The 21,705-nt window shown below is 55.9% G+C and overlaps 1 protein-coding gene across 1 annotated transcript in view; it reads right to left on the bottom strand.

Annotated features, from left to right (window-relative positions):
* ATP2B2 (ATPase plasma membrane Ca2+ transporting 2) overlaps positions 1-21,705 on the bottom strand; it is a 205,370-nt gene that overhangs the window by 13,226 nt on the left and 170,439 nt on the right. Inside the window, exons 14-20 of the mRNA XM_082639686.1 lie at positions 18,258-18,499; positions 17,079-17,313; positions 7,713-7,892; positions 7,428-7,515; positions 3,648-3,754; positions 2,991-3,182; positions 688-901 (exon numbers count right to left, since the gene is read on the bottom strand). Of these exons, the coding sequence (XP_082495812.1) occupies positions 688-901; positions 2,991-3,182; positions 3,648-3,754; positions 7,428-7,515; positions 7,713-7,892; positions 17,079-17,313; positions 18,258-18,499 (1,258 nt within the window). The remainder of the gene's footprint in view (positions 1-687; positions 902-2,990; positions 3,183-3,647; positions 3,755-7,427; positions 7,516-7,712; positions 7,893-17,078; positions 17,314-18,257; positions 18,500-21,705) is intronic.

Genomic DNA, 21,705 nt, shown 5'->3' with positions numbered 1-21,705 from the left:
TGAGGGCAAGGGCTTGTTGGCATTGAAAACCCAGCTCAGAGAGGCTCTGGGGACTCCAAGCTGGCCCCAACCTGCCATGCGGCTGTGGGCCAGCTCCTGCCCACCTCTGGGCCTCTCCAGGTGCCAGGGGTGGGCTTTGCCCGGATCATCTCTGAAGCACCCTGGAAGCCAGGCCAGTCTTAGAACCAGCTAGGGTGCCACCTCAGACCGGCTGCGTGCCCTTGGGCAAGTCACCTCCCCTCTCTGTGCTCGGTGCCCTCATCGTCATGGGGGTTGGTGGTAGAGGGTCCTAAATAAAAGTGTTGTGGAAACAGCTGGCGGGTAGGCAGGCATGTGGCTCTTTTCTGAGGATGGCGTGGTGGGGATCCTTCCAAGTGTGGGAGCAATGAGAGAAGGGGCTGGTCACTCCCCCTAGAGCTGCAGGCTCCTGTGGGGCTGGCGTGAGGCACCACCTTGCACTGTGTACACAGTGTCTGGAGCTGTCATCAGTGGAAAAATCCCTGGCTTTGGAGTCAGCCAGACCTGGGGCAGGGCCAGTCTCTACCCAAGATTTGCTGTGTGACCCTGAGCAACTAACGTCACCTCCCTAGGCCTCCATTACCTCACCAGCAAACAGGCAGGCAGCTGTGAATCCAGAGCACTGGGTCTGGGCCATGGCGTCCCCGGTGGGCAGGGTGGGGGACTCACCAACAAAGAGCAGGGTGAAGATGAGGGTCAGCTGGTAGACGGCGTGGCCCAGGATGTTCTTCATCATGGTCCGCGAGATGAGGGGCTTGTTGCGGCCGTACGGCTTCCTCAGAAGCAGGGCCTCCGTGGGGGGCTCGGTGGCCAGCGCCAGCGAGGCGAACGTGTCCATGATGAGGTTCACCCATAACATCTGCACGGCCTTCAGAGGGGAGTCCTGGGGACAGCGAGTGGACAGGGGGCTGTCATGGGGCGGCCGGCCCAGCTGCTGGCCCCAAGTGCCTGCGGTGGGGCTCCTTCCTGAGGCGTCAGCAGCTTCCCACCGGAGCCTTGAGGCCGGCTCTCCCCGTGGGTCTTCCTCAGCTGGCCCACCCCCTGGGCTCCAGAGCAGGCATGGCGCAGGTGTGCTAGGCCTTCCCTGGGGAACAGCCTAGACCCGCCCACTTCAGACCTGTCTTCTCCCACAAGGAGAAAATTGAGCCCCAGGCCCGATGGCCACCAGTTCCACAGCCCAGCCCCCATAAATACAGCCACATCCCCGCCATCTTCCCTCCTCCTCCTCTCCAGCCCCCGTCTGGACGAGCCTCTCTTCCAGGCTAAGGTCACGACCCTCCCACAACCATCTCCCGCCCAGACCCCACCTCCTCTGCTTCCCGCTGCCTCTTTCCTCTCGACCACCAATGGCTCAGGCCTCTCCTATCCCACAAACAATGCCTGGGACCCTGTCCCTTTTTTTACTACCACCCAATTTCTCTTTACCTCTTATGTTTAATTTAAGCAATTATTATGTGTGTCTGTGATGCCAAAAATAATGTATTTTCCTGGTAGAAAATTTGGGCAAGTAAGGACCAGAAGAAGCTAAAACTCATCAACATTCACCATTTACGGGTTCCCACCGTCCACATCCTGGTGTGGATCCCCACACTTCTCTCTGGCTGAGACAGGGATCACATATTCATACTGTCTGTGCACAGTCGTATCGTGTGGTCTACACTGCCCGAGCACCTCCTCCAGGAAGCCCGTAGATCCTATACACCCAGCAGCCTGGACTGAGCTGGCTCCTGAGGCCCCTCTGCCTACACCTTACACACTCACTCACCTCCTAGATATTTATCACCGCCCTTCCTCCACGCCACCTCTCCCACCTCTGCCCGGGCTCAGTCACACTCCCCACTCCCCTCAGCTTCCTCCTGCCCATCAGCCTCCTCTATGCACCTTGGGGTCAGGGCCCCCATCTCCCCACCAAGGCCTTCACAACCCTGCCACCAACTCAATCCAAGACCCCAGGCAAACTGACGGTCCCCTTGGCACTTCAGTTTCCTCATCTGGCACCAGCAGGTCTCCAAGAAGCCCGGTGGGAGCAGCTGTACCATGGGAGTGTCCCTCAAGCCACCACTAGAGGGAGCCTCTTGTCCACAGAGCAGGAAACAAGGCCCTTATGAGCAGAAGGGACCCCCGCCTCCACCCTGCCCTAGGCACCCCCCAGGGCTCTCACTCTCAGGGCTGGGGTGTTGGGTGCTGCCACGTGCACCCTCAAGGGCTCAGAGTACAACAGAGGGGACAGCATTCCCAGGGCCACACAGCTTTTCAGGGCAGTGCTGGCCTCTGTTGTGCTCTTATGGGCAGGAGCTTGCCTGCCCACCTGGTTCTGGGAGGGGCCAGGCCTCGGAACACCTGCCCTCTCCTGCCCCTGTTGGGGTGAGGGAGGAGGCTGCGGGAGCAACGTCATGTGCCTGGCAGGCCCATCCTCTGAGGCTCGGTTTCTGCCTCTGTGAAATGGGCATCACCACAGTTCCCGCCTCGTGGGGTGGGTGAGGAAGCAGTGAGGCTGCAGGTGTTGGGGCCTGCCTGTCGGCTCCATGAGGCCCAGGAACCCAGGCACAGAGGCATTTCCCAACACACTCCACGCCGGGGTTGAGGCTCCCAGGGCCCTGCCAGCTCAGCGACCTCAGCTGGCTGCCTGTCCTGTCCCGGCCTCTCTCTGGCCCTTTATGCGGCCAGGGGTCCTGCCTTCCCTTGAGGATCACCTCTCCTGCCTCTTGGAGCAAGGGCCAGGCCTGTGCCCGGGTCAGGCAGATGGGGAGGTGGGCCTGGCATCTCCACTTGCTGGGTGACCTTGGGCAAATCCCGCCACCTCTCTGAGCCTCATTTCCTGCACCCTGTGGGGCTGGAGCCTACGTGGGTGGGTCTGTGATGCAGTTCCTGGCCCTCAGCGTGCAGGTGTGATGATCTGGGACACCCCGTGTGGGTGTCCGCCCTCCCCAGGCTTCGGCCTGTGCCATCCTGCCCGCCCCTGGAGGACCCACCTGCGTGATGCAGGCGCCCGTGAAGGCCACGATCACGGCCACCACGTTGACCGTCAGCTGGAACTGCAGGAACTTGGAAATGCTGTCGTAGACATTGCGGCCCCACATCACCGCCTTGACGATGCTGCTGAAGTTGTCGTCCGTCAGGATGATGTCCGAGGCCTCCTTGGCCACATCTGTGCCTGCAATACCCTGTGGGGATGGGGACAGGAGCCTGGGTGTGGCGACCGGAGAGGCCGGCAGCGCTGGCGACACTGTCCTCACCCCTACACCAGCCCCTGCACACGCCCACCCACCCTCGCACCGCCAGGCCGCATGAGGCATGCACGAGTGTGCACACGCATGCACACCACAGCCCTGCTCCTCACAGACCCAGCCCTGAGGCCAACGGTCTGCCTTCAGGAAGGGGGGCCCTCCACTCCCTCCCCCTCCCTCCCCCAGACCCATCGCTACAGGAAGCCCCCTCTACCCTTCCAGGGAGACCCAGAGGCCAGGCCGAGCCTCAAGAGCGTTGGGAGCATCAGGTGGACGGAGGGTGGGTGGAGTGTGCACTGGGGGTGATGCACTCTCTGCCGGAGGCTGTGTGGTCCACGCCCCCCGAGCCCCCTGCCTGCGGGCTCCTGCCGGACGCTGCCCCGGGCCCGCGCGAGCTCCTACCATGGCGAAGCCCACGTCGGCCTTCTTGAGCGCGGGCCCGTCGTTGGTGCCGTCCCCCGTCACGGCCACCACCTGCCGCTGCTCCGTGTGCGTGCTGTCGATGATGCCTGTGGGTGGGGTGAGCATGTACTGGGGGCCCTGGGACTCCCAGCGGGGCGGGGACAGCCTCCTCTCTGGCCCCTGCCCTGCCGCCCCCTCCCGTCGAGCTTTTTCCCAGCACCTGCAGGGGACGTGGGGCCCCTGGGTCCGGGGCCGGCTGTGGTCCTCTGTGGTCTGGGCCTGTCGCCTCTCCAGCATCCTCTTTGCTTTCTGCAGCCCGTGGCCACAGTGGCAGCCGCCCTGGCCGGACGCACCTCCCCTCTGCCTATACCCCAGGGGCCCCTCTGTCCTCCTGGGGCACCAGGGTTTGGCCGGGGGGCCTACCATCTGCTCCCTCAGCACCTCCTGCCTGGGGGTGGGGCGGGCGGTGTCAGTCACACCCAAGGAGGCCTGGGCTCTGCCATTTGCCAATGACTGCTCTGCAGACGTTCATCCTCAGTAAAATCTTCAGCAAATAACAGAGTGAACAGATGACACACGGCCCCTGTCACTGCTCTGGGGCCAGTAGAAAAGAAGGCGTGACAGAAGTTGTCACTGGGTGTGTGTGGAGTTTGTGGGGCCCCAAGCAGAGACATCCATGGCAGGACAGAAACTCGGGTGTCAACCTTGATACATCCCTGTCCCATTCCGCACATCAGGTGCATCACTGCGTCTGCGGGTCCTACAGTCCCGAAGCCCCACTGGGATCCTTACCCTCCTCTCTGCCCACCCCACATGCAGCGCCTCCACTCCCCCTGTCCCTAACGCCAGGCTCCCCTCCAATCTGCACAGCAGCCCCAGGGCCTTTCTCTCTGACACCTGAGTCTGAACCCGGCCCCCATGAGAGTCACGCTCTCACTGCCCTTGCCTCAGGATGACGTTCTCGGTTCTACCCACTGGGTCCTCCGTGGTCACACCCCGCCCCTTCTCTGATCTCTTCCCTCCCCCCAGCCACCCCTAGCCTGTGCTTCTGCCACGGGAACGGCTCTCCATCCCATGCAGCTGGCCACCTGCCCGTCTTTGCACAGGCTGTTCCCTGGGCCAGCCGTCCCTGTCACCCAGTCCCCCGGTCTCAGCCCGGATACTGCTTTCCCTGGGAAGCCTTTGTGACACCCTGAGGACCCCCGCCCACCCTAATCAGGTCACTGTAGCTCCCACACATGTGTCCTGCAATTGGCAAACCGCAGCAGCCTCTGGAAAGAGGGAATGAGTTCCCTGAACTGGGGCACTGTACCCCCAGACCCTGTCTCCCCCCAGCTCCCTGCAAGGGTCAAAGCTCCACCCTCTTCAAGGTCTGGCTTCAGGACGTGTGCACCGGAAGTCCTCCTGGCCGCTCCCCCAAGCTGCTCTGCTGCCCCGGATTATCCGATCTCTGTGCACTTGGCATTTGAGGCCTTCACCCTGCCGGTTCCCTGGGCCCTACTGCGTGTTTCTCCGAGGCGAGGAGGGGGCCAGTTTTCCCCTGTGGCTCCCCAGGCTGGCCCAGCTCTCCTACGGCTCCCGATAGAGGGGGGAGCTGCAAGAGCCCCTTCCCCCAGACCTCTTTCCTCCACCACCAGTGACACGCCCCGCAGTGCATGGTCCCCGGGGACCTCCCTGTGGCCGACTCCTATGGTTCCTGTCCTGTCTCTGGACCTCTCAGCAGCCATTCACACCGTGGACCACGCCTTCCCCCTCAGCAGGCCTCCTTCCTCGGCCTGCTTGTCCCCCGGCCCCTCTGGCTGCCTCTTCTTGGTGACAGATCCGCTGACAGGTCTGAGCCTCTGCTCACCGCGCAGGTGGGAGGTTCCTGGGTCCAGCGGCTCCTCTGCTTACCCCCGCTCGGCACACCCCACCTACGTCTTCCTCGGGGGCCAGCTCTCTCTCCTGAGCCCTGACTCCATGGACATCTCCACTTGGATGTCAGAGGGCCTCCAGCTCGGCCTCCTAAAGCACGTGCATCAGCGTCCCCTCGAATTGGTCCCTTCTTGTGCGACTCCTGACACCTCGCTGCCCCCTGGTAAACTGTGCAGCAGACTCTCAAGCAGGTATAGACTGAGCAATCCTGGACTCCCCTCTCCCCGATCCTTCCACCCCACCTGAACAACCGCCGGGCCCAGGCCCTTCCTGCCCACAAAGAGTTCTCAGACCCGTCCCCTTCCAGTGCACCTGCACTGTCACCACCCCTGCCCAGGTGTCACCGCTCACAGCTGGACAATCCTGGTGGGCCCTGTGCTTCCAGGCCACTCTCCACACAGCAGCAGGGAGGGAGCTTTCTAAAACAACATTTCCCCTTCAAGGCCCTCCCTCGGCTCCCCACCTGGGCTAACTGTGCAGGTCACCGCTTGGCGTTCAAGGCCCTATGTGATCTGATGCTGGCACCTCCTTCTCTGGCCTCCTCCTCTTGTCTCTCTCTCTCGCTTGAGGCTCCAGCCCAGTCAACTGAACTTCTTTGAAGTCCTTGAAAGTGCCTGGAAATCTCTGCCTCTGGGCTTTCATAGTGTAGTTCCCTGTCCTGCCTGAAACACAGGCCCTTCCCCCTGGCCCCCCAACCCACCTTCCACGGCCTGCAATATGACACCCTCCCCAGCTCGAGTTAGAGGCCAGCAGAGGGCCCAGATCACCCTTCTCTCCCACCAGTGCAGCTTTAGCTCTACGTAGGGAAACCACCTATTCAGTGTCTGCTGGATAAAACCTGGACCACAAATTCCAAGACGGGAGGACCACGTCGGCCAAGACCTGGGCCTGGCACATACTAGATCCGCAGTAAACATTTATCAAGAGAATGAGTGAATGAATCAGTGCATGATTGAATAGGAAATGGGGATGGGTTGGGGGTGGTCTCCTGCTTGGGTATCTGTGGTTCTGGGGCTTTGTGTTTCTGTTCCAAGGCCAGATCTGCCTTCATTAATGTCTTTGGGCAGCACCCTTAGGAGAGGAATCCAAGATGCCCTAGGGATGACCTCAGCCAGAAACCTTCCCCCTACGGCCATTTTACAGATGGAAAAATTGAGCCCTGGGGCTGGGCACTTGCCCAAGGCCACAGAGCAGGGCAGGGGCAGAGTCTGGATTTAAACCCAGGCCTATGGGACTCTGAAAGTGCCCAGCATCTGACCAGCTAGATGGGCTCAGTGAGGGGTGTGCCCTCTCCCTGGAGGGAGTCAGGGAAGAAGGATGCTGAGTTTTGGCTCATTTCTCAGATTGCTATTCCCAGGACAGCCCATTCCTGGCGTCCTGGTTACACATGTCAGATAGCATCCTTAGAGAACAGGCAGACCAAGGGTCTCAAACTCACAAGCTCTGGGGTCAGACTGAGAACATAAGTAAATGAAATGGGCGGAGTGTCAGACAACAGTGGTTAAGACGGCATCACATGGGAGGAAGCAGGCTCTGTATAAAGTCATTCAACTTGAACATTAAAAAAGACCCACCACCCAAATAAACTCGTCTGTGGGCCCCATTCAGCCCTCAGGCCATGAGTTTTGGCCCCTGGATAGGCAATCCCATTGCTGCCCATGGGAGGTGGGGCCCAGGGAGCAGATTCGCCACCTCCTTATTTCACTATGGCCCTTAACAGGGGCCTCCCAGGGCGTCCCCAGGTGCGGGGAGCCCCAGGCAGGAGCTCCCTCCATCCTGGAAAGAAGCTGAAGGCGCCAGGACAGGAAGGCCCGGGGAGGCCTGGCGCCTGGGCCTCAGAGCTGCCCGTGCCCGCCCAAGTCTTACCTTTGACCAGGGTATGCTTGTCCGTCGGGGAGGAGCGAGCCAGCACCCGCAGCTTTGGCCAGATCTTGTCGATTCGCTCCTGCTCAATCTGGAGAGGGATGGGGGAGGGGCGGGTCGGTGGGGTCGGGGAGAGAAACTGAGGCCCAGAGAAGGGAGGGGACTTGCCTCGATCACTGGGCTCTGGGTGGCACACTGGCTGGCTGCTGGAGCTTCATGCATGCCCGTGCCTCCCAGCTTCCCATCCAAGCCCTGCCCTCTGAGGACCCTCTGCACTGGGCCACATACCTCCCCTTTCTCGTTGCGGATTCTCCGGTTGAACTCCTTGCCCTCAAGGCACAGGAAGTCCTCCCCAGGATGGATGATGCCACACTTGATGGCGATGGCCCGGGCTGTGTTGATATTGTCACCGGTGACCATGCGGACAGTGATGCCTGCTCGCTGGCACTTGCGGATGGCTTCCGGGACCTGGGTGGGAGGGCATGTGCCATGGAGTGGACATCATCTTGTGCAGGCCCTCCCTGCCCTCATGGATTCCAGAGTGAGCCCTGCTCACAGGTAACGCCACTGTGAGGGGCCTAGATGACCAGGAGGTACTGATGGCACACAGACCATCTCCTCCTTTCCTGTGCCCACGGCAGGCATTGTTAATCCATCATAGCACCCTCTGATGAAACCCTGATGTGGTCTCACAATTCTTTTCTGCAGTGTCCCAGACAGCCACCACCTATCACCCATGATACTGCATCCTAAGATGAAACCATTGGCTATCCTGACCTGGACAAGGACTTTGAGAAAGACCACAATAAACGTCCTCTTGGATATGGTCCCAGGCAAGAGTACAGAACAGTCCACTGCTGAACAAGATCTTGACCCTGCTTCATCTACATGCATATTTCCTGCAAACTCAACGATAAATATGTTTGCGTGTTTTCAGTTTTTTGCCAGGGGGGCGGGCAGGGGAAGGACATTGCATTTTAGGACAATTTATTTATATAATGTGACATTGGCTTAGAATAAATGCGAATGATTAGGCTTTGTGTAAAACATGACATCTCCTTGTGAGAGTAAGGGCTGCCTACTGCCCTCTTTGTAATAACAGACTGACATCTGGGCCATTTAGGCCAGAGCAGACCTAGCCAATCAGAAGCTGTCCACCCCCACCTTTGCAGGGCGCTGGATCTGCCCAGCAATTAGGATGCAAAAACCAGCCTGGAATCTTAAAAAAAAAAAAAGGTTCTGAAGAAACTAGGGGCAGGACAGGAATAAAGACACAGATGTAGAGAATGGACTTGAGGACATGGGGAGGGGGAAGGGTAAGCTGGGATGAAGTGAGAGAGTGGCATGGATATATATTCACTACCAAATGTAAAATAGATAGCTAGTGGGAAGCAGCCGCATAGCACAGGGAGATCGGCTCGGTGCTTTGTGACCACCTAGAGGGGTGGGATAGGGAGGGTGGGAGGGAGATGCAAGAGGGAGGGAATATGGGGATATATGTATACGTATAGCTGATTCACTTTGTTATACAGCAGAAACTAACACACCATTGTAAAGCAATTATACTCCAATAAAGATGTTAAAACAAAACAAAACAAAACAAAACAAAAAACCAGCCTGGAGCTGCCATGGCCCTTCACACACAGCACAGATCAACTGAACAAGTGATTCTGACCCAGTGACAAATAACAAAATAATAAGGCAATATTTGCTGTAAAACGTCCTTCAGTGGGAGAGGACATGTCAAGGGCAGAAAATCCAGTTGTACTAAAAGTACTTTAGAATCTCAGATCTGGTGGGAAGGGGGACCTGAATCCAACTCTCCTCTTCCACATCCTGGGGTCTGAGAACTCACTTCCACCCCGACCCTGACAAGTCACTGCTGAGAGAGTTTAAAGGTGTCATGGGCTGAATTGTGTCGTTTCCCCGCCCCCTCCCCTCCCCCACCCCAGAAAGCTCTTCACACCCAGTACCTCAGAATGTGACCTTCCTTGGAGACAGGCTCTTTATAGAGGTAATCAAGTTAAGATGAGGCCATTAGGGTGGGCCTGCATCCAATGTGACTGGTGTCCTCATAAAGAGGGGAAATCTGGACAGAAACACACACACAGGGAAGACATCATCATGGGAAGAGGAAGGCAGAGATCTGGGCGATGCTGCTACATGCTAGCCGTGCTGAAGACTGCCAGCATGTCACCGGAAGCAAGGGGAGAGGCCTGCGGCCGAGCCTCCCTCAAAGCCCTCAGAAGGAACCAACCCTGCCGACACCTTGATCTCAGACTTCCAGCCTCCAGAACCAGGAGACAATGCAATTCTGCTGTTTGTGGTACTCTGTAATGGCAGCCCTAGCAAAGAGTACAAAGAGTTAGAACGCTGGTCCAAAACCTGACTGCGGACAACTTATGCCCACCGGTCCCTTTCTGCGCTCAGAATTTTAAGAACAAGAACTGACACTGAAAGTATCTTGCCTCTATCCACATCCCGTCCACACCACCATCTCAAGCAGAGGTCACTGCCCAGCCCCTTCCCAGTCTCCCTGCCTCTGGCCTCGCCTCTTCCATCTTGCCCCTACCCCGACCACCAGCTACCTGCCCCAAGTTTAGCCTGTGTGCTGCTCCCTTTCTGGGCCTCCACCCCGCCGCCGGTAGAGAAAATTCCAACTCCTGAGCACGGCCATTCTGCGGTGGAGTGAGAAACAAATGCCGGGGACAGGCAGGGCCTAGGTCAAGGTTGGGGGAGGCCCCTCCAGCTCCCCGAGTTCTCTAACAGACCGGCTCTGTGGTGGCAGATAGCGATCTCCCTGCTGTTGAAGGGCTGGAGCGGGGCGAGCTGATCATGGGCCTCCTCTCAGTGTATTTCCAGAGTCTGGGGAGGAGCCTTCTGGTGCCCACTCAGGGCTTGGGGCCACGTGAGCAAGGCTTCTGCCTCGTGCCACGGCAGCTGCTCACATAACCAAACGTGACCTCTTTTTATAGAGCCGGAGGGAGTGGGGATGTGGAAGGTCCAAGATCCCGTTTACATAATTTATCGATGTCCCCACAATGGCTGTAACCTGGCTGCAGCCCCCTGCTGTCTCCTGCCCCAGGGGATAGGAAAGAGCCTTTGTTCTTTTGGGAACACACACCTCATCTGGCTCCTGCCCTGAAAGGAATAATTTAGGTTATGCTTGTTTAAAAGATGCTTGGAGTTGGAAGGGACTCTTGGGTCGTGACTCTGACCCTCTGCTCATTGCCTAGATCTCCTCCCAGGCATCCCTGACAGATGGTCAGAGAGCCTCTATTTACTTGCCTCTGTTGACAAGGTGCTCATGCCCTCTACCGTTGGCTGCTCTAAGGTAGAACAAGTCCATTGTATCCTTTCACATAATCTGTTTTTAAAAAATTAATTTATTTTTGGCTGCGTTGGGCCTTCATTGCTGCGTTCAGGCTTTCTCTAGTTGCGGCGAGCAGGGGCTCCTCTTCGTTGCAGTGCACGGGCTTCTCACTGTGGCGGCTCCTCTTGTTGCAGGGCACAGGCTCTAGGTGTGCGGGCTTCAGCAGTTGTGTCACGCAGGCTCAGGAGTTGTGGCACGTAGGCTCTAGAGCGCAGGCTCAGTAGTTGTGGCGCACGGGCTTAGTTGCTCCGCGGCATTGGGATCTTTCCAGACCAGGGCTCGAACCCATGTCCCCTGCACTGACAGGCGGATTCCTAACCACTGCACCACCAGGGAAGTCCCCCTTTCACATATTTGTTCTTTTTTCGGATAAGAGAGCAGTTACTTTGGGTCAGACCCATTCTCTTGTACAGAGACAGGGTCTTTGGTAAAGATGTGTACAAAGAGTTCTGGGAGCCCAGCGGAGCGCACTGTTACTTTAGAAGTGTGTGGGGAGGAGAAATCTGTGGGAGCTTCCCGGAGGAGGGGATACTTGATCTGCTTCTTTTCAGCCAACACTAACTGAGGCTCTGATGCCTGGCATTGGGCCCATGCTGGGGCTGCAGAGATGACCAGTTCACTGTGGTCCTGGCTGCAGACAACTGTCCCATGAGGTACACAGAGAAAGGGAGGGCACTGCAGACAGTGCTGCGGGTGATCTGAGTGGCTGAGGCCAAGGGAAGATGTGGGGTAGGGGTCGGTGGCCATGGAGCTGGAGAGGGGCTTCAGGTCCAAAGGTGTGGGAGTCAGGGCCTTGTTCCTTCAGGCCTGGGAGGCATATCAAGTTCTGAACTGGGAATAAGGTGATGGGTGCCATGTTTTAGGAAGACTTCTGTTTTCAAGACTGTCTCAAGAAGCTGAAATCTGCCTGCTTGGAATCCCCAACCTCTGGGCTTCCCCTGAACAAGCCAGACTGGGAAAAAAAGGAGGAGGCTAATTTTTATGGTCGCCACACTTTACTCTGTGCAGTGGAAGTGTCTCTGCCCTGTGGAGAGAGGGCTCAGGGGCCAAAAGGCTGGGCTGGGCTTTGCCCTGGGCTCCCACCTAAGCCTTGGTTTCCTCATCTGTAAAATGGAGTGATAGCCTCCGCCCTTCACTGAGGCTGGAGAATTCTGTGACAGCAGGAAAGGTCACCAAGCTCAGGGCCAGCACATGTCGGTGACGTGTGGGTGGAGGAGGCTGGCAGGACGCTTGAACCCGGGCTCCCTTGTTTGCTCTTTCCGCTTCAGGGTGGGTACAGGGACACAGAGGAAGGATACAGATGCGGATGCGTGGGATGGGGGTGCAGCGGGCATCTAGAGCACTTGGAGGCACAGGTATCTGGGGCGGTGGGATGGGCTGGGCTCCTCACCACGACCCTTGGATCAGGTATATTAGGGGCCTGTGACCTGCCTTGAAGATGTGGGGGGAGAATTCAGGACAGATCTGGAAACACCGGAGGAGCCTCCTCTGGCCACCACGAGTTACTCCACTTCCTTTATAGGCAATAGGCCCCTAACTGGACGTCCTTGCCGTGCTTCAGTCCTGTCTGGTTTTACACTCTCGTGTGCCATGAATATATACTTCCCCTCACCCTTCGTTTCACTAGGCTGTGGGTCTGGAGGGCAGGGGCTGCTAGCCGCTCAGAACGCTCTCAGGGGCCTCGTGCAGGGTAGGTCCTTGGTCAATGTGGGTCACTGTGAAACACCTTTGTGCTTAAGTCCCTTGAAGCCTGACCCGGGTGAATGGATTTGGACGGGCACATGCAAACCCTCTACAGTTTAGCTCCAAGCTCCCTTCCCAGCCTTTTCTCTCATTAACCCAGCTAGGGTTTTCACTAGTCCCCAGACACGTAGCATCCCTTCCCACCTCTGTGCTTTCGCCTGTGCTGTCCCCTCTACCTGGGATGCCCTCTCTCCCTGAATCTCTGTGTGTCACAAATCTTCCCCATCTTGCACATGAAATGCTCTGTGTTCAGGAAGCTATCCTTGGTCCCTCCAACCCAATGGGACACCTCCTGCAGCTGCTCAGCCCTTCCTTTTATCGCTTCACTCACTCATTTATGCAACAAACAGCTATGGAACATCTAACTGTTCCGGGCAGGGAGGATGCAGAGAGGATGAAGACCCAAGCCCCAGAGGCATTGATCTGGTTGAAATGTGCTTTCCCCATAGATAAAATAGCTGTAAAAAAAGACTCCTTCTTTGGCTAAAATTATCCTAGATATTTCTCACTGAGGAAAACCAGCCAGGAAATGGGTGCTTCCTGTTTTCATTACATAAAGGCTTTTAAACACCTGTCGTTTGTGGCGACAGCAGTTGTCTGTGACTCCGAGGGTCCCAAACACCCCCGGGTAACCCGGCAAATCCCAGGCCGCTGCTCTCCTGATGGCTTCATCCTCACTGGCTTCCATCAGACTTGGGAAATGCATCACTGTAGCATCTTGGGGGAGGGGGGTTTGCAACCCTGTTTTTATCTGTTCTGTCCTTTGTCTTCTCAAGGGAGGAAGGCACTATGATCTTCTCCCCCTTGACAGATGGGGAAACTGAGGGAGGGAGGCCGAGTTTCTTTTCCTGCAGCAAATGAATCTGACCAGGCCTGTGGGACCCTAGAGGCAGTCTGGGTGGGGATTTTTTCTCTGGCCGGCCTCATGGTTGTCCTGGCAACATACACACACATGCTCACCAGAGGCAGGGACCCTCTCCAAAGGTCACCCGAGAAACTGGTGACTGTGGCTGCCTCGGAGGTGGGCACTGGGGTCTGGGGGTGGCATGGGGGGCTACTTCACCCTGTTTGTGCTATCGAACCTTTTGAATTTGGCTCCATACATCACCTAGCCTAAAACAAACAAATCAAAAACCATACCTGCCTGTCTCCTGAGGCTCTGCGTCCACCCCCGCCCCACGGGAGATGCTGAGTCAACAGGTCAGAGCTTTAATACGTTCTTTTTTTTTTTTTCCCTGTGCCACGCAGCATGCAGGGATCTTAGTTCCCTGACCAGGGATAGAACCCATGCCCCCTGCAGTGGAAGCCCGGGGTCCTAACCACTGGACTGCCAGGGAAGTCCCTGAGCTTTCATACTTTCAGGTAGCATCACCAGGAACTCCACTGTGCCCCTCACTTGTTGACGTACAACTTTCTTATTGTTCAGATGGAAAAACTGAGGCCCGGGGCAGCGATACACCAAAGGTCTTCTGTGAAGGAGCGGCAGGGGCGGGATGAGAACCCCTGTCCCTAGACTGCTGTGTCCTTCCAGTACGTCCCTGCCCTCCAACACAGTTACAGCTTCCAAATCCACATCCCGGGGGGAGCCCAGGGGAGAGAGAATGTCACCCACAGGGATGTGTTGACGGAGGGAAGCAAAGAAAGGCATGAGAGTAAACCTCCCAGGCAGCTGGCTCAGAACCTTAGAGCTGGATGGGACCTGAGGGGCCCCCAGGCCGACCACCCATTTTACAGATGAGGGGACTGAGGCACAGAGAGAAGTGGCTTGTTAGTGGCAGAGTTGGGGTTGGATCCAGGCCCCCTTTCTCTGACATAGGCTGAACATGTTCCCAGCCCTGCTGGGTGGACAGCACCCCCTCCCAGAGTCTGCGCCTGAAGCCAGCTTCTCTGGATGATCTTGGTGGCAACAGAAAATGCCAGGGAACCAGCTCAGCCCTCTCAGGCCCTCTCTCTCCTCTCCTCACCCTCCTGACTCACAGCCACTTGCCCTCTCGTTTATGTGGCCCCCAGGAGAAGGCCCCAGGCAGGAAGGTAGAAAACCTGTTCTAACCTGGATTTGGTGAGCCACTTACAGCGAGACTGTGGGCACCTCACTGTCCCTGTTTGGGCCTCTGTGTTTTCTTCTGCAAATTGGGAGTGTGGGAAGGAGTTTGGAATAGATCAGCAGTTCAGACCTTGAGTCATGCCCCTCTAGTGGATTTTGAAATCAGTTTCGTGGGTGGTGACCAGAGTTTAAAAAATGAAAAGAAGAAATAGAAGAGAATAGAAAATACTTCTGTGCATCACTTGACTTTGTGAGAGTCGTATTTTGGTTAAGTGTGTGTGTTTGCTGAGTCCTGACATAAAATACATTTCTTATCATTGGGGTCACGGCCAAAAAAGTGTGTGTCCGATGCCACTTTCCATACCTCCCTCGCCCTGGGTGATGAGGCAGGGGCTTGGGTGTGGAGCTGGAGGGGGATCTGGGGGCAGGAAGGATGGGGGAGCCACAGGCCGGCCTTGTACACTGCGCATCTCAGTCGCCTGTAAGGAGATAACACATCACAGCAAAGCCCGAGCCCATTAGCAGCTGGTAATGAGCGGGTGTCCCACAGGGAGACTGGTAAGTGGCTGTGTGTCCAGGGAGAGGTGCAGGCTACAGGCAAACACATATGGGCTCCAGTGCCAAGCACCGGGGGCATTAATTGCCTTTGCTGTTTTAGGCTGGGGGTGGGAGTGAGGAGGCGCATGCGCGTGTGTGTGTGTGTGTGTGTGTGCATGTGTGTAGAATACTATTATTGTCCCTAGTCTTCAGATGAAGAAATGTAGGCTCAGAGAGGTTATGTAACTGGCCCAAGGTCACGCAGCTCGTAATGCCAAGGGACTCAAAATCCCAGGTCTATCTGATGCCCGAACTCACACTTTGGACCCCTCTCCCTGCTGCCTAAATGTGAAAGTCCACGTCTGTGACCTTCAAGTTTCACTTAGTCCTTGGAATGCAGAGTCTTACAACAGCGGGGCCAGGAGCTTGGAGGGCATCTTGCCTGCTCCCTTTCACTTGAAAGAAGGGGACATGGAGGCTCCAGAAGGAGCAGGAAACAGCCAGAGGCCCCAGAGGATGGTGTCAGGGTAAGCGGGGGACACTGAAGTTGCCCTTGGTGGACGAAGGCGGCCCTGAGACAGGCTGGGACCTGGGACCGTTCTCTGCAGTGCTTGCACCTGGACAGACGTCTCCTCGAGCAAGACATACAAAGAAACTATAAGCGATCAAAAATAACCGCGTGCATGTCCCATTGGGGCAAATTATAGACAACAAGATACAAAAAAGACCAAAAGAACCCAACTGCCACTTCCCAAGAGTTGGGAGCAAAAGCAGGGTACTGGGCATGCCCCCTGCCCACAGCACCACCAAAAGGGTGGGCAGACCACCTAAGCGCCCCCTTCAGCTCGACCCCTGGACACACCCCTACCGTCACCCCATAGAAGGAACCAAGAGCAAAGGAACCTGTTCCTTGTTCTCACTCCCCCCTGCTGCAGCAGGAGCCCCAATAAAGCCTTGCCTGAATTTCTTGTATGGCCTCCTGTCAATTTCTACTGACAAAGGGGGCCAAGAATCCTGGTCAGAAACAGTCCCAAGGGGCAGCATTACCAAATCCCGCTGCCAAGGCCCACCTGGGCCCGGCAGCATTAGTCCTCGAGGAAGAGGAGGCCAGCCCCTCCTGTGCCTTGCCTCCCGGGCTCCCAGGGTGCGCAAGCTCGCTCTGCCTGCCCACAGCAGCATTTCGGAGATTCGAGGCAGCTCTCTCCTCTTCCCACACCCTCTTCCCAGCCTGGGCAGCTCGACCGACCACGCACGTCCCATCCTTCCCCAACCCTGCAAATTCCCGGCACTGGATTCTTGGCCTTCCCCCCAGATGCAGATTCAGCTAAAGGAGACTGAAGACCCACTGTCATCTGAGCACCCCAGTAGGTGCACATATTACATCACTTTTCTCGATCTTTACGGGGTGGGAATGCTGTCATACACACACCCCACCCCCGTTCTGCTTGAGAACTTGACCTTTGGTTAACTTTCCACCTCTGTTCCCCTGGAAACCTGATAGAGGCAGACTGCCCACTGCGCCACTAGGGAAAACTAACTGGTAAACTTGGTCTGGATGGGGAGAACTCTAAATGCTGATGGCGATGCCCACATTTGGGGTCTTCTTGAGTGTGGTAACCTTTGTTATTGGGTGTCTCCTTTGCAGGGACCCTGGAATCTGGGCCTATGGATTTGTGACAGGAGATCCTGGCTCCTCTGAGGCTTCTAGGGCAGGGCAGCCTTCACGGTACAGCAACGCTGGCTGGCAGGCTGTGGGTTGCACCCCATGTCCCAAGCAGATAACTGTGGCTATACTGGCCTTAAGAATCTGAATGTTTAGGAGTAGGTACAGAGAAGACCCCGTGGGCCTTGCAGGGAAACTGAGGCTTAGAGGCGTGAGGCGACGTACGCCAGGTCACCCAGCAGGCAGGACGCCCAGCTTCACCCCCTTCCCCGAGCTCCACGGCGGGGCACCTGCCTCGGGCCGCACAGGGTCCTCGATGCCCACCACGCAGATGCAGGTGAGGTCGTTGAGGATGTCATTCTCGTTGTCCCAGTCGGGCTCGGGGCTGCTGGGTAAGTCGCGGTAAGCCACGCAGATGGTACGGAGCCCGTCGCAGGCCATGGGCTCAATCACCTTCTTCACCATCTCGTCCCGGTCGCGGGGCCGGAAGACCCGGGGCTCACCCGCCCCGTTGAGGATTTTGCAGCACCTGGGGGAGGTGGGAGGGGGCCAGGTAAGGTCCAGCCAAGGGCCCAAAGACCCTCCCTCCAACGGGCTCGGAGCTCACCCCCACCTCCCCAGTGACGTCCCACTGGCCGTGGTTGGTCATCCAGGGCTCGTCCAGACCATCTCCCATAATGCTTCAGGGGTGGTCCTGGCCCCTGGGCCCCAGGCAGGGATGAAATCAGGACCAGCCAAAAAGAAATCAGGCGGCCTTGTTGTAATATCTGCCCCAGGCCATTTCAGCAAGAGCAGATCTACTTTGCTCTGTTTCATCTTCACAAGATTTCATCTGAAAAAAATAGTTCCACAGCGAAAATGGTATTCAGAGGGCATGAAACCTGTCCTAGTAGAGGTTCCTGACCCTGTCTGCGCATCAGGATGGCTTGGGAAAGCCCTGAAAAAACACCCCCCTGCGGGCCCCACGCCAGAGGTTCCAATTCAGTTTGTTGGGGGCGAGTCCAGGAACCAGTGTTTTTTTTTAAAAGCTCCCTGGGGCGATTCTAATGTGTGACCAGGGTTGAGTCCCCCTCAAGGTACAAATGGGTAAACTGGGGCCCAGAGAGGGGGGGCTGACTTGCTTAGTTCTCCAGGCTTACTTCTGGCACCTGGAGTCAGAGGAGACCGGCTCACAGTGAAAACTCATGCTGTCTACCAACTCCAGCTCAGGGAAGTGACATGAGGGGGCTCTGACGGTGACTAAATGGGAAGAACTTCCTGATGAGCCAGTGAACTTAGGGAGGAGAAGAGGGAGGACCCCCTGCAGAAACGCTTAAGAGGAAATAGTAGCAAAAGCCCTGGGGGAGGGCACGTGCAGGCGGTCTGGCTGCGGGAGGTTGGGCACGGCCCTTCCTGTGACCCTGGGTGCCCCCGGCCCCTCCCTGTGGCCTGTGCCTGCGCCCTGCCCCCCACCCCCGCTCCCGCACCGCTTACTTCTTGAGCAAGATCTCCGAAGCGCCCTTGCTGTACATGCGGAAGCTCTCGTCTGGCAGCTTGATTACGGTGCTCATGGACTTGCGCACGGAGTTGAAGGTGTAGACCTTGTACAGCTTCTCCTCCGGCATCTGGCTGCGCACAGGCTCGTAGTCCTGCTTCAGGTCCAGCACGAAGCCCAGCAGGCCGCACTCTGTTTTGTTGCCGACCTGCCGGGGCAGGGCGCCCTCCTTCTCCGGGGGCTGCGGGGAGAGGTGGGGTGCTCACCGGGCTGCCGCTTGCCTGTGGGTGGGGCCACCCCTCCCCCCCACCTCAGGCTTCTGCGTCCCAGACCCAATCCGGGCTCTGTTTGAAGGGAATTAAGCAAGATCAGCTGTTTAAAAATTATGAACTAGGTCAAACATAAACCTGTGACCGAATAATAAAAAAATTTTGTGTACAGACCCTCCAGTTCTGGAGAACCTTAGTTCTAGGCCATGTTTGCTTCAGATTTTTCTTTAAGAAGTAAAACCTAACAGATAAAGTTGAATCCCCCTATGTACCCCTCCGCATCTGCATAAGGCACCCCTTGTCCCAGAAAGAAACTCTAACTTAAATCTGGCATTAATACTTGCCCTGTGTGTTTTAACTTTTTATTTCGAGATAGTGCTAGTTTCACAGGCAATAAGAAATAACACAGAGAGATGTCATATCCTTCATCCCGTTTCCCCCAGTGCTCACTTCCTGTATGACTGTAGCACAATGTCACAACCAAGATGTTGACACTGATACAATCTAACCTGCTGGATTCAGATTTCACCAGTTTTAGTGTACTCCTGTGTGTGTGTGTGTGTGTGTGTGTGTGTGTTTAGTTCTGAGAATGGCATCGCATGTAGATTCCTGTGACAACCATCATCAAGACACACAACAGTTTATCACAGCACTCCCCGTGCCACCCTTATATGACTGCAGTCACCTCCCTCCCTTCCCCATCCCTGCCCCTGGCAACCACTAAGCTGTTCTCCAGCCCCATAATTGTGTCATTTTGAGCATGTTATATAAATGGAATTGTACAGTATGTAACCTTTGGAGATTGGCTTCTTTTCACTCAGCACAATCCCCTGGCAATGCAGACAAGTTGTTGCATGTGTCAGGAGCGTGTTCCTTTTCATGACTGGGTAGTATTCTGTGCTCTGGATGCAATGTCCCTTGTGACTTCAGTGGAGGTTGAACCAAATGCAACTGCTATTTTTGTATGTCACAATGGCCAACCACTGGCAATTTCATGTAGTTTAACCTAACGTACATATGTGCAGCACTGTTTTGCATGTTGAAAATGTCATGTAAGGAGGCTGTACATATTCTTCCGTAACTTGCTTCACTCATGTAACATTCAATTTTTGAGAGTCATCCCCATTCACAGCGTTAGTTCGTTTCTTTTTAACTGGACACCACAGCCCCTGCCCTGAGCCTCAGTCAAGCCACCGACCACATCTCCCCAGCGCCTCTCACTTCTTCGTGTGGCTGCCCGAACACGAGCTGTTTCATGCCTCTGTGCCTTCACCCCTGCTTCCTCCTTCTCTGCCAGGCAAACTCCTCCTTGCCCTTTAAGGACCAGCACAGATACTTCCTTGTCTTTGAAAACTGCTTTGTGGGTGTGTCACCCCGAGTAGGAGTTGTTGTATTCTTTCCCCACTGGGTTCTCAGGGCCAGCACAGAGCCCGGCACATAGTAGGCATTTACTCATTGTTTGCTGGATGGCTCAACGCAGACCAGTCTGGCGGGGGGGGGAGGCACAGGCGAATAGGTAAGAACGAGCCGCCTCCACGTGGGCACTAATGGTAGGATTGGCAGGTGGCTGTGGGAAGTTCATAAGGCAGGTAAACTCACCTCCCACAGGCAGCTGCCACACGTGCACATACACACTCAGACCACTGGTATAAAATTAATGTGCAGCGACTCAGGTGGAGCTGGCTGTGGGAGTGGTAAAAGCCACCACGGATAAACCCAAACCCCAGAGAGATATTGAAGAGGAATAATACCTATGAGCATTCTGTGTCCCCCGACCCTGCTGTGAGTGGCTCTTTGTGGGTCTCAGACCAGCCTTGCACAGGAACCCTCTGGATCCTCACCCTCAGCTTCCTTCATGTTGTTCCAAAGAGCAGCAGGCAAGAAGAAGACGGAGTCTAGAAGATGCTGCACAGACTGGCTGTGCGGGGGGGCAGGATGGCAATAGGACATGTCCCTGGCCAACTGCCCCATCCACAGTTAGGACTCGGGCCCCAGGAGCAGACCCGAGCCCTGTCCGGTCATGGGCATTGACCTAGGCGTACATACCCTTAGACCCTAAGCTCTTGTCCTCAGTTTCCCCATCTGTAAAATGGAGAGGCTCTAGCAGATGATTTCTAGCTGAGAGAAAAATCAACCCACTCCTTCAAGTGGATGGTGGACGGTGGTGAAGGATAGTAGAACAAGGCAGAGCTGCAGGTCCCTCAGAGGGGGTCTGGGGGCCGCGGGTCAAGCCTTAGAACACCCTCCCTGCTCCATGCCACGTTCAGCTATGTCCAGGCATCATGGGCCTTGGAAGGCTCCCCACACCCAAGCTCTTCAGTGGGATTTGATCTGGAAGCAGAGGAATCTGACAGTTTCACCTTTCTGATGTTTGGGAAAAGAAATTCTAAGCACGCCCGTTAGTCTCTGCAGTATGCAGTTATGTTGTGCTTTTAAAATTTATATATTTATTTACTTATCTTTTTTTTTTTTTTACAATTTTATAATTAACCTTCTGGTGATTTCCTGGGTTTTATGTATCTTCCACAACAGTTTTTTCCCCCTCCACTAATGAAAGAAGATGATGACACGGAGGACTGAAATAAAAATGCCTAATTACTTATTTGCCCAAGAGACCTAAGCAGTTATGCCTGTGAAACAGGCAGCATTTTATTACCCTCTGTGAGATATTTTAATTTTCCCCTAAAAGGATTTCAAACAATCTATGGTTGCAAATGGCAGAGCTGCCTCCTCCGTAATTCAATTTGTTACCATGAACTTGAGCTCTAAAATCGCCTACATGCATTATTAAGAAGTAGGGACTCGCCCCTTTTTTCTTTTGGCTTTTTTTATCTTGACAAACCCAGAGGTTTTACTATTGCTGTAGACTTTCCATGAGGCTTGCTCTCCAGGGCTCTAATTCTGTAAGGGAGTTAAGGCTAATGTGGTTTTGAGGGGCAGGAAGCAGGCCCGGGGGGGAGTGATTTGCTCCTCATCACAGACCTGCAGGGCGGTAGGCCTGGGGCTACCCCCAATTCCCCTGATTCCTAGTGCCACACTGTATCCAGCACATTTCCCTGTATGGGCACTAAGCCCTTTGGGAGTGCTGGATGCAGCTATGGGTGTAACTTTGAGAGGACAATTCATGCTCCTGTTTTGGGATGCTTGGGGGTCACTAGAGCTAAGACCAAGGAATGAT

This window comes from Mesoplodon mirus, assembly GCF_964341445.2.
Source record: "Mesoplodon mirus genome assembly, chromosome: 12".
NCBI lineage: Eukaryota > Metazoa > Chordata > Mammalia > Artiodactyla > Ziphiidae > Mesoplodon > Mesoplodon mirus.
This window is presented reverse-complemented; position numbering and strand designations above follow the sequence as displayed.